At 39.0% G+C, this 13,117-nt stretch overlaps 1 protein-coding gene across 1 annotated transcript; it reads right to left on the reverse strand.

The window, feature by feature from the left end:
* Positions 1-389: 389 nt before the first annotated feature.
* Positions 390-8,364, reverse strand: plek (pleckstrin). The gene is made up of 9 exons (XM_014154630.3): positions 8,078-8,364; positions 5,354-5,509; positions 4,994-5,175; positions 4,760-4,851; positions 4,417-4,601; positions 4,071-4,175; positions 3,557-3,640; positions 3,271-3,343; positions 390-3,134 (listed from the first exon to the last, which is right to left on the reverse strand). Exons 1-9 carry the CDS (start codon positions 8,117-8,119, stop codon positions 2,995-2,997), a joined length of 1,059 nt encoding a protein of 352 aa, XP_014010105.1. The 5' UTR covers positions 8,120-8,364; the 3' UTR covers positions 390-2,994.
* Positions 8,365-13,117: the final 4,753 nt, after the last annotated feature.

Below are 13,117 nucleotides of genomic sequence, written 5' to 3' on the forward strand. Positions count from 1 at the left end.
CCATAATACAATTCCACATCTACTGGTCCAGTGTGTGTTTCTTGTTATGCCTGCTAAGGGAAAGGCAGAAGCATGCAAGATCATAAGGGGATATAGAGAGCAGCGGTTGCTTCAGGATGTATCTCTACCTGAAAATACATGATCTGAGTGATTAACAGCTGGTACTCAGCAGTCATACAAGTATGCCTTAATTACTTTGAAGAACTACAAAATATGGATTTTGTCACACAGCATAGGCAGCAGCTCTATAGAGATGAGTGATGACTTGGAATTAAATAATAGTCATCAAATGTAATATATACAACAACTGAAATATTTTATTAAAGTAAAGTAATGTGAATAAATGATTGTTAAGTGATAATCAGCAATGGCAGTCACTACCATCATGGGACTATTAATTGTTTTATTCTGTGTTACAGCATTCAACCCAAATCATTGAAACTGAAATAAAAAAAAACAGATTATTTTTTTAATAATCAAACCAACCTCAAAAATCACTAATCGCTGAGCACTACATCCTGGGTAACTGTATGAAGAATAGCTTGTGTAGGAGAGTAGGTCGAGTTTAAATGAAATAAACGGTTGGAGAAGCGGTCTTTAGCTGAGGTGAGAGGTTTGACGTGATGCTTTTTTGTGAAAGTCAATTCATCTTCCATGATGCCGTAATGCCCGGTTGGAGTAGATTAACATGAGAGTCACAAACCAAAGGCGCATGTCAAATAATAGAGGCACACAATTCTTGATTTTTACAACCAGTACTTACTTTTTTGGACATTTACTTTTTGATAGTAACCGGAAGGTGGAGACAGAGTAGATCTTTAACCTGTTGGGTCTAGGGGGCAGCATTTGCACGTCTGGATAAAAAAAATGTACCCGATTTAATCTGGTTACTAATCCTACCCAGTAACTAGAATATGCATATACTTATTATATATGGATAGAAAACACTCTAAAGTTTCTAAAACTGTTTGAATGGTGTCTGTGAGTATAACAGAACTCATTTGGCAGGCAAAACCCTGAGACATTTTCTGACAGGAAGTGGATACCTGATGTGTTGTATTGACTTTAAACCTATCCCATTGAAAAACACAGGGGCTTAGGAATATTTTGGCACTTCCTATTGCTTCCACTAGATGTCACCAGCCTTTACAAAGTGTTTTGAGTCTTCTGGAGGGAGATCTGACCGAACAAGAGCCATGGAACGATGATGTCCCATTAGACACCTGGCGCGCGAGTTCATGTTGGGTACCCTCGTTCCAATACGTTATAAAAGAGTATGCATTCGTCCACCTTGAATATTATTCATGTTCTGGTTAAAAAAGGCCCTAATGATTTATGCTATACAACGTTTGACATGTTTGAACGAACGGAAATATATTTTTTCCCCTCGTTCATGACGAGAAGTCCGGCTGGCTTACATCATGTGCTAACGAGACGGAGATTTTTGGACATAAATGATGAGCTTTTTTGAACAAAACTACATTCGTTATGGACCTGTGATACCTGGAAGTGACATCTGATGAAGAGAATCAAAGGTAATGGATTATTTACATAGTATTTTCGATTTTAGATCTCCCCAACATGACGTCTAGTCTGTATCGCAACGCGTATTTTTCTGGGCGCAGTGCTCAGATTATTGCAAAGTGTGATTTCCCAGTAAGGTTATTTTTAAATCTGGCAAGTTGATTGAGTTCAAGAGATGTAAATCTATAATTCTTTAAATGACAATATAATATTTTACCAATGTTTTCTAATTTTAATTATTTAATTTGTGACGCTGACTTGACTGCCGGTTATTGGAGGGAAACGATTTCCTCAACATCAATGCCATAGTAAAACGCTGTTTTTGGATATAAATATGAACTTGATAGAACTAAAAATGCATGCATTGTCTAACATAATGTCCTAGGAGTGTCATCTGATGGAGATTGTAAAAGGTTAGTGCATCATTTTAGCTGGTTTTATGGTTTTGGTGACCCTGTCTTTGACTTGACAAAACATTACACACAACTCTTGTAAATGTACTGTCCTAACATACTCTAAATTTATGCTTTCGCCGTAAAACCTTTTTGAAATCGTAAAACGTGGTTAGATTAAGGAGATGTTTATCTTTCAAATGGTGTAAAATAGTTGTATTTTTGAAAAATTTGAATTTTGACATTTATTTGGATTCAAATTTGCCGCTCTTGAAATGCACCTGCTGTTGATGGAGTGCACCACGGGTGGCACGCTAGCGTCCCACCTAGCCCCAAGAGGTTAATTAACATGTGTAATACTGTGGAACAAAGAATTGTAAGGGCTTTTTGACAGACAATGGAGTTAGTACACAGCCACATACAGCCAGTGCAGAGACCATGTGTATATCAAGTGATATGATTTAGAAACATCATGAAACCCACAGTGACGGGTCCTCAGAGTTCGGAAATTATTTGCAGGATATGATGTGTTTGTTTGGTCATAGGAACTGGCTAGAATGTTGAGATTCTTCTAACTGTCCTATTTTTCACTATTGTCTCACGTCAGATGGCTTCAAACCTCCGTGACGCTCGTCCCTCAACCGGTGCAGGCAAAATCGACACGCTATCTGATGTAAGGCAATGATTTTTGCCAGGCAGCTGGATGGAAAAGCAGAAGGCCACACCAGAAACCACTACAGAACTTCACACCTTTCTACACAGAGATCATTGCACCCTTCTTCACAGCCTGCCTGTGATAAATATATCTAAAGGTGAGAGTGCCCCCACATCAGGTTGAATGTTGAAAAGCAAGTGAGGGAGCATTTGATCAACATGAAGAGGAAATTCATAATCACTCAACATAAATACAATATCAAACCTAAAACTCTTGAAATAACCGTAAAAGCAGAGTTTAGGATCATTCAGATCAGATCGGTTCGGATTCCTTCTGGCTCTGCAACAATGTTTTGAACATGTCCGTCCATATTCCATATCCCTTCATGTGAGGTGTTAAGAGTAGCTATGGATCCTGTTGTGATTATTTTCCGGTTTTTGACACCGTGTGGATGGCTTTGATCCACTCATTCCTCTCCTCAGATGTAGCGGCTTGGAGGAAATAGTGTGTCTCGTCTGAAGTGATGATCTCAAAGAGATTCCCATCAACATCATACCTCTTGGCTGAGCCGAGAAAAGATGAAGAAGAAAAATGTTTTGAAGAACAAGTTAAAAGAGAATTGCTGACAGGAAACGGCAATTACACTTCATAGTCCTAGTCACACTGAGCTAGTGTGGGACTTGGTTCAGTGTAACTCACCATCAGGAACAAACTCCACCGCTGTGATCACAGACCCTCGCAGGTGGATAGAGCCCAGAGGGTACTCATCACCCTACAGAGAGAGTGAGAGTGGGGAAGGGAGAGAAATAGTGATTGAAGGGAAATAAAGAGCAGATTAGCGACAGACAAAGACAGGAAGGAGAAAAATTATGGACATTAGAAAAGAGCGAGGTAAAGATAAAGATGTTTTTCATGTTATGTTCTTGAAAAATAATATCGACATTGAAACAAATTTTGGGTGAGGTTCCACTCTCTAATCCTGTACCTTGGTGGGGTCATAATAGTGAATATAAGCCGGATCGTTCCGGAGGATGAATTTCCGCACCTTCCAGTTTTTCCTCCGATGTCCCTAGGGTGAAAAAAAGAGAGCATGACGGGCAGTCTGCTCTTCTGATTCTGATCACTTTCAGTCGTAAAAACAGCACCGACCAAAGACATGGTGCTGTGGGGAACTTTCACTTCCTCCTTCATCGAAAGGCCCTATTTATAGACAGCCTACAGCCCTCTCACTTTCCACCAACTCTGGGGACAGCCGATGCAGCACCTTTTTTTCGAAGACATTATGCATGTTTCAATCTTTTGTGAAAGAGAGAACTTAACTGCAATTCTGAAAATGAAAGTGATGCTTACTGACAATAATATTTTGTCATTCATTTAATTAACTTAAGTATGTAATACAGCATCATTCAGTACATCCCAAAATATCTGATCCGGTAATAATCACATTAGTTCATCAACTAAATATTTAATGTCGATTTACACAGTGTTATCAGTCTTACCTGTTTGAGTAAGCAGCCTTGTTTTATGATGTTACCCCTGAACTCCTCCTTCACAATCACGTCTTCATCACTGGAGTAGCCTTCACAGAAGAACCCACTGTCTGCCTGCAACACACCATACAAGGTAAAGAAACATTAGGATACAGTATTATCTCATCTCATCCTCACTTAGAATAGATTATAGCTTTTACATACGTATGTTTGAACATTTCTGTCGTTATAAACATCACCTAGTCTGTGTGGTCTTCTAGCAATGACCACCATATCTTCAAATCTAGCAAATATGGAAGAATATATAGACACTAACAGCTACATGACTAACAAAAACAATCAGTCCATCACTCACAAAGTAGTAGAGTGCATTTGGCTCATCGAGGACGGTGGACACTGCCCCTCCCTCGACCCCCTCTTTGGACACGTCCCCTGCGGGCTGTAAGAATCCTTCGTTCAGGAGTCCTGTAGCCAACATCAGAGCCTCAGGCCTGTTCCTGGCCTTGTCCTTAGAGATCAGCCAGTCCACCACCGTACCACCTGCATGAAGAAGAGAATCAAAGCTGGTATGATCTATCGCAATGTGACTCAATGAGTGAGACTCAATGGCTCAATAAGGCTCCCTTTAGTCTGACCTGGATAAATACAAATTAAAAGGAAATCCCCTGTCACCCAAGTCCCTATATGTACTACTATACCTGTGAAGCAGTGATTGTAGACTCTCCTATCCTTTTCCAGCTTCTGCTCTTTGACTCCATTCTCCTGGTCTCTCATTAGAATGTATAGCTCACTGGGAAAAGGCAGACAACAAAGCAGACAATACTTAGAAAGTTATCAAGTGAATGATGGCTATAGTTCCGAAGACATGAATGTAGCTCCTGCAAGCGTATTGTGGATCATAGGTGGTAAGTAAGACAAGTCAGAGGTCCTACCTGAGGTTGATGGTATCAGGGAGGCGAATGGACCTCCGTGTCGACTTCCTGGCAAACTTTACGCCCCCCTGCAAACAGGTGATGGCCCTCTTGATGTCCTTCACCCAGGACTCTCTCTCCTCCAGGTGTGTGGCCTGGAAGAAATGGTCCTGTTTCTTGGCCGTGCTGAGCTTAAAAACCAGCTGAAAGAAATTGGCAATGTTATATTATATGTTTGATGTATGGGGGGTGAATGTTTTTCATTGTACTTTAATTTAATTTTGTATGTTGCCAAAATTGTGAGGTCAGGTCAGGAACTAGACTGTTTGGAGCACTACGGTAATGATAGACGCTTGTACTTGTATTTAGTAGTGTCCGTACCGTCCTCTTGCTGAAGTCCTGACAGGGGCTGGTCAGAACAGCTCCCTTGAGTGGGATCATTCCTTTGGGGGCACTGTCTGCCTTTCTCTTGAAGAACTCCACCCCATCATCAGACAACACCACCCACACCACCTTCCACGAGTTCAACACTGTGCCCTGAACAATACAGAAATAAATGTATATGTTGATAGAATCAATCAATCAGTCCCTATACCACAGGTATTACGTTACTACAAAACAAATACAATGCAGTTAGAAACGCGTTAGAGAAGATTACATTGTTATTAAACGGGTATAATAGAAACATCATGTGAAGTGTTACCAAATGGACTTTGTTCCAAATTGACTTGCCTGAATGCTGGGCATAAAATGTATTTAATTTACACAATGCATTTATCAAATATTGAGGGCTGGGATGAGGGAATACATAAAACAACACATATTAACCTCTGCATTTGAATGCAACTGCCTCTAGCAGTGTTTTGTTTTCAATCCCAACTTCCCCTATTCCATAAATGCAAATTAAGAATCTGCTGTACATGACTTTTCTTTACATAAGAAATGCTGTTCAGCATACAGATTTATGGGAAGTGAGTGAGTGAATGTTGCCTAATCAATCCTCACAAAGAGGGATGTTACTTGAGAACAAATCTTAAGGTAATACACACCATAAATAACATATTCATAAATACAAATACTTAGTTTTATGTGAAATGTTCTTGTTGCGCATAAGAATATAGCACAGGCAAAAGTTTATATGTGAAGTACAGTATATGTGACATGACAAAATCATGTTCTATTCATTTGTCTTTTGTAAGAATTACAAACAAAACAAAACATACACATTACAAATGACAACATAAAGAGCCTCACAAACATCCACAACATCACCCCTGCCCAGAAACTGCACCATTTTGTTTCTCTCTGTCGCCCAAGCACTTTCAACATTTAGATAATAAAGCATTTGACCATTCCATTGTGTTAATGATGAAGGATTGGTTGATTTCCAATTTAAGTATACGGTTTTCTAGATAATTGACGAGAAAAGTATCATTCAAACCATTGGGTATCTCACTGCTCTCATATGCCATGTCATTTAAATATGCAGACAGATAGATTAAAAGAACATTTACATTTTAATAAAGCCAACTTTCTAACTCCGCCCATAGCATTCCCAGAAGGCATGGATTATTGAGTCATTGTTAGTTTTACACTTAAGACTCTGCCATTGTGCTGTAGAATTTGTGAATTGTGTCTCTTGTGTAATAAAATCTATACATTTGTTTATACTGGATTAAGCATACATTTTAGTTAACTGTCATTTTGTCAGTTATGTTCCAACATTCCCTCCATCGTGTGCCAATATCAGTTATTTTTAAGTCTTGGTTCCAATAGATATTTTATTTTTCTAAGAGACTGTCAGTTGAATATGCTCTCTGCAAGGTTTTGTATATCTCACCTATCATATGAATATCCTTTTCTGACTCAAATAGGATTCCCTCAAGATCTCTCTGATCTCCAAAAGATTTCAAATCGTAATGACTTGATATAAAACTTTGAAGTAGTATGTATTTGAAAATATCTACATTGGTCAGTCCAAAACAGCATTTTAATTCTGTCATGGAAATACATGCATTTCTTGTTACCAAGTCATTTACGGTTTCTATGCCTTTTGCCTTTCATGTGGACCAATTTAATCGGTGAATTCTGAAAAGCTATCCAAGGATTGTTCATTATGGTAATGTTTCTGTTCTTGTATAATACATTTCTTTTTCTTCCATATTGTTATAGTGTTCTTAACTATGAAGTTGTTCATGTTCTTAGCTGTTTCCTTTGTAAATTGACATGTGAAAAGATTCTGGGTATGAGCATGCACATCTTCAGTATGTACCCCTTGTTCCTTCACCCTGGGTGGCGAGTAGATACAATTCAAAGTCTGAAAGGTTGAAAAGCACCCTCAGACTTAGGAAGATGTAAAACTTTCCTTTTTATTCTATGAGCTTTATTTTACCCATATAAAGTCTGTTATGACCAAGTATACTTTTTTAAAGAATATATTCGGTCGGGTCATTGGTATTGATGAGAATAAATATAAAAACTTTGTAAGCTATGCAATTCTGAAGAGGTGTATTCTACCTGTAAGATTTATGGGAAGATTATTCCATCATCTTCTATTCAATAGATGAAGGTAGATTTTGATTAATCCAGTGAGATCATGGGTTATCCGTCGTCATCTGACCACAGACTAAGAGTCTGTCTGCTTTGACGAGACCCATCATCTGTGTTAGTCATTTGTCAGGCCATGAGAAATACAAAGTCATTTTCAGATAATGAGGTTTGTGGGTGAAACAGTTTTGTTGATATCTGCTCTCAGTCTCTAAATGTTTAAACTGAGCAAAGCGATCAAGTCTCAAGGCCAAATGGAAATAGTCCTAAAACTACTATACTAACCTTCAGTTTAATTTAAAGCACTTGACTGACAGCTCAAATTGGACATGTAACTGGTCAAACATATTGCCAGCTGACTTGACGTTGCTAACTCTTGTCATCGTCTCTATCGAAGGATCTTGTCCCTAACCCTCTCAAATGTGAGATAATCTATCGCCTTGTAACTAAGCTGTCAACAGCACATTTACAATGTTAAAGTCTGGACCAAGGTAAACACAAAGACATACACTAATCAATGTTATTTGACAGGAAGATATTTTCCTTTATCACCCTTACCTTTTTGACCAGATATCCCTCTTTGATCTGTTTTGGCTCCATGACCTCTAGCTGCTGGTGTCTGTGTCTGAGTAACTGATGCAGACACAAGAGGAACACTCACCCCCCTCACATATGACCTACAGTGTTGTGTGCTGATAGAGATGGTGGAAGTTGAATTGGGTGTGTCACAATGCTGGCGGCTTGCTTGGCTTCCTCTTCCTGCTCAGTGGTAGTAAAATAAGGATGGCCACAGTTGCTCATTCTCTTGGTCAAAGAGAGAATGCCTGTGTAACTGTTTGATATCAAACCTTAGTTGTCAGTCATTTGCATTTCAGTGTCAAGCATGCATACTACTCGACCAAAAAACTATAGTTTCCAGAATGTGGGCACAGGCTGATTTTTTTTTTTAGGTCTGGGCAAGGTTGCTCATGATGACGCAAGTCAACGACTTAGCACAAACCCCATGACCACTTTTCACCCACAAGCATTTCAGTCACCCACTTCAAAAACTTTTTCCATTCAGCTGCAGAAAAAGATAGACACAATTACGCAAGATAAGTCTAAGTCTGTCATGGCTTAATTGAAATCACTCACTGCAAACTCAATTTCGCAACAACAGAAGCTGTTCAAACAGCCCATTCTCATGGTATGTTGACTGGGAGTTAGACACCAACTTAATTACACAAGTTAATTATCAGGGTAAACTCAAGTATGGATTTTATTTTCACATCAGTGTGTATGCTAATTAATATATAATAGCCATATTGGGCCATCTGAAACAATGACCCCTGTCTGACTAATTATGTTAGGCCTGTCATTCCATTCTTTCTGCTTCTATGCTCTTCAGAGTTGTGTCGTTATCTTGGCAGGATGTGGTTTCACTTTACCCTTACCACAGCTAATCAAGTGCTGCCTCTGTGCCTTGGGTCTCAGTTGAGTTTACTTACTGAAAGATCTTCCTACAGAGGTCTACACAGAACTTGTAATAACTTAAATGTAACCACAGGACTAGACAAGGGTATTTTCTATCTCCAAAATTGGTTGCTTTACCATTAACATTTTTACAAATATCTGAGGGAAGCACATTCATCTATAAGAGTTCCAGTAAGCTTTTAGTCAACTAAAGGGTTAGGTAGTAAAATTCCCTCTAGAGGACGCCACATACACATAAAAAAGGCAGGTTGACATTTATTGTCATGAATCTTGACCTGGAGGCAGAACTGAGCAATTTCCGCTAGATAGGCCAGTGGAAAGGCAAAATTGGCTATATGTAAAAATGTATGAAAACAAAAAAATAGGTTTTTGGTCTTAATTTAAGGTTAGGAGGTTAGGGTTAGGCATTCGAGTTAGCAGTTTGGTTAAGGTTAGGGTTAAGGTTAGGTTTAAAATCAGATTTTACAATTTTGTGGCTGTGCCAGCGAGTCACCACTCTGCAGAGCTGCCCCCAGGGCAAGATTCATGACAATAAATGCCAACCTGCATAAAAAAGCTAACACAACAGCATATTTGCAGACCACTGACTGCATTATATTTGCATTGTGCTCGGACATTTCAGGAAGGGACAAAGAAGAAAAATCTAGATAGAAAACAAAATAACAAAAGTGTCAAGGATAAGCAGCAACAATATACAAATACAGAAGCAAAGCAGTTCATAAAATGTACAATGAGATTTAACACAAAAAGAGTGGCATCTGCTGGTGAAAAGAGTAAGGAGCGATGACAAAAAAAATTGTTGAAATCACAAAAGAAAATAGTACGCTACTCCAAAAATATACATTAACCTACAGAGTTGTTCCAATAAACAGCTGCTCTGTTTATAAGTCACCTTTTGATTACCATCCTAACTTTATAAGCCTGAAGGACTTAGCTCCCTGGAACATCCTCTGTGCGGTTTGTAATAGAGGCCAAGGAACAAAGGACATACTGTACATTCTGTGAGCTTAAATCACTCTTTACTTTAAATAAACATCAGGAGGGGTGATGTTGATGAGTTTATTGATGAATCTTGGGAGATTGAGTTTCATTAAGTGCCACCCTGAGACTCATCTCTCAGACGCAGTGATTGGAAAACGACCCTGGTCCCTGTTAATGGAATATTCATTCACTGGCAAAGAAACCAGGGGCATACTGAGGACATTCAGTTCTATATAGAAAGTTGGGCGTGAGCACTGAAGGCTATACACAATGCTTGTGGGTATGTTTATGTTTTTGGAGTTTGTGGAAGGAGTTCTTAGTGGCGTTGTACTGTAGTGCCCTTCGAAGACAATGGCATTATGGGGGATTTGAAAATTAGACAAGTGAGTCAATTTATTTATTTTTTGGGTTCCCTTTCTCAATGGTGAGGTCCCAAAAGTTGATAGTTCTAGCGACTCAATATAACATGCTTGGTAAGAGAGGTGAAGCTGACTCATTTTGTTCTTAACCTATCTTCTCCATGCCCTTCTCTTTTCCCCCTCAATTTCCCTTCAATTTTGGCTGAAGCAGATGGACAGAAACAGAAGCTGTGAAGTGGAGGTATAGCATGTTGCACATCCTGTGGTAGTGTAGCATTAGAGAACTGGGTCAAGTTGTCACCCTGGTGCAGGGGCGATGTATTCAACTGAGAGTAATGTGTGGTAAACATGATGAAACCCCTTTTTCTCCTCCACACCTCCTTTGGAGTTGAGTGCTATTCTTCAAATTTCAATCACAGTCCACAGTTGTTTGAACCTACATAACGGATGTGTTTTCCAAAGAGTGAAGTGTGTCAGGGTTCCAGTATGTGAACGGTCAGGCCATTTTAAGCTTGATTGATACAAAAGTGTTCCAACTGTGTTCATAGTTACAAACTTATAAACTGATTTCTGCACAAGATGACGCATTGTGCTCTCAATGTGAAGCCATGCCCACCAGTCGGTCAATAAAAGCTTGAAAGGTTGCCACTTTTACGTCAACATGACATACTTTGGGAAAGCAATAGCATACAGTATTGGCTGTTGATAACATTCTCATCAAAATGTGTTCATATTCCTGCAATTCAAGTCATGGACGAATCAGATGTCGATTACATTAAAATCACAGGCCTGGAACCAGGAAACTATCAATTCATTTTTCCTCGTCAGTGCCGAAGCAAGGTAGTACCTTCTCGGGTCACCTCATTCAATTCCAATAATTTACAATATTGCACAAAAATATAATCAATTCAGGAACTCATGTTATCTAGCTAGTTCCTTTCTGTTGACCAGTCACTATTTTTGTCTTAAGATCAATGTTAAGATGCAGCAATATGTTTTTGACGTCTTCTTTCCTGTGTGTGAGCCCCCTGTGAAACATCAATAATGGAAGGTCACAATGTCGAATTTGATGACAAGTGTAAGCAAAAGTTACTTAGAAGTAACCAAACGTCATTCTCTGCATGTCTGCAATTTTGGAAAATATCACAATTAGACAGTGCCTATGACACTGATTGGGTGATTTTGAATTTTGTTTAGTAGTATATACTGATTGCCAGAAACAGTAAACACAATTGCACACATTTCTCTTATGATGAAAATAATGTGTTATCTTCTGTGTACAGAACACTTAAAGGGCAACTCTGCCACTTTTAACATTTGGGTTGTTACTATGAAGTAATCTATTGGATGAGATAACTACAAACAGGAGTTTCCATTGTCAGCCTGTTGTCTCTTGCTGATGCGGTCATCATAAAATGGTGGCGCTTGCTTCAGTATAAGACTGTGACATGTGAATGTTAGTGTGTTCATGGATGACATTGAAATACTGAATGTCAATGATATTTCAGTTATTTGTGAAATTCAATCAGAGATGAATGTCCTATTTATGTAAAGTTATTTGATTTCATTTATTCAACTTTTGATTATTTCAACAGTCACTTGATGAAGTTGAATCATTCTAATGTGCTACCTTTTTCCACAGCTTTTAAGCTGCTCTCAGATCTTCAGTAACACATGCATTCAAATTAAACATACTGTATACTGTAGATGGCACCTACCTCCATTTTTATAATGCAATTCTACACATTTTGTCATGAGGCTTAGATATAGTTTACCAGTTTTAAAGCTAATTTCCTGCAATTCTACACATTTTGCCATGGGACAAAGGGAAACGTGCTGTTTTATAGCTCATCGCAAGCTATTCCTCACATTTTGCCATGAGGATAATAGAAAATTGTGCAGTTTTAAAACAAATTTCCTGACATTCTACACATTTTGCCATTGCTTATTACGTGTTCATATGCTATCTGTGGGCCCCCGACCTCCATGGGGCCCCCAACCCCCCAAAGCAGTTGGGTGCCCCGGGGCACATGTCCTGTGTGTCCGTTCGGTAATCCGGCCCTGGATGAGTGTGCACAAACATACTCCCCACATCTCTGTATTAGGTGCACATAGGCCATTGAAACATTAAACAAGGTTGTGTTTATGAGGCGGAATCACATGGTGTCTTTTCAGTTTGGGCTTTTTCTAATAAATGTGAGCCCACATTGTGTCTGCTATTCAACTTTTCTGAATCAAACAGACCTGCGTAAATGCTGATGCCCTTTTAGGCTCTGTAGGGGGTTAATAGAGAGCCTACAGCGTAGGAATCCGCTGTCAGAAGCCATGGGCCTTCGAACTAAATACAGATTCCAGGATAGAGGATGTGTCAGAATGACCTCATTCCAGGATTAAATCCTACTGGAACTTCTCTGGAGCAGCTCTCAAATTCATAGACAGAGCTATGGATGCAAGGACTGACCATCCCTGATATCAACATTATAGTTTTAACCCTAACAGCACCAACTAAAAACACATTTTATTGTGGAGGAATGTCAAATAATCTCTATTTATTTATACTACAGTACTAAACTGAAAATATGGACTCAATAGTAAACTGTGATACAACCACCTCATTTGGCACAGAAGTAGATATAGATATGGAACCACCCCAGATTTGGCCCCTAGGGGGCATGGCAGCCAATATATAAAAAAAAAAAATACTAAATGTATCTATACCAAGTGGAGTGTCTCATCTTTCAGATGCAATTGGAACTGAGTTGATAGCCCATAGTGTCCCAAAGAT

The sequence above is a fragment of the Salmo salar genome, chromosome 18 (assembly GCF_965601325.2).
Source record: "Salmo salar chromosome 18, fSalSal1, whole genome shotgun sequence".
In the NCBI taxonomy this organism is placed as follows: Eukaryota; Metazoa; Chordata; class Actinopteri; order Salmoniformes; family Salmonidae; genus Salmo; species Salmo salar.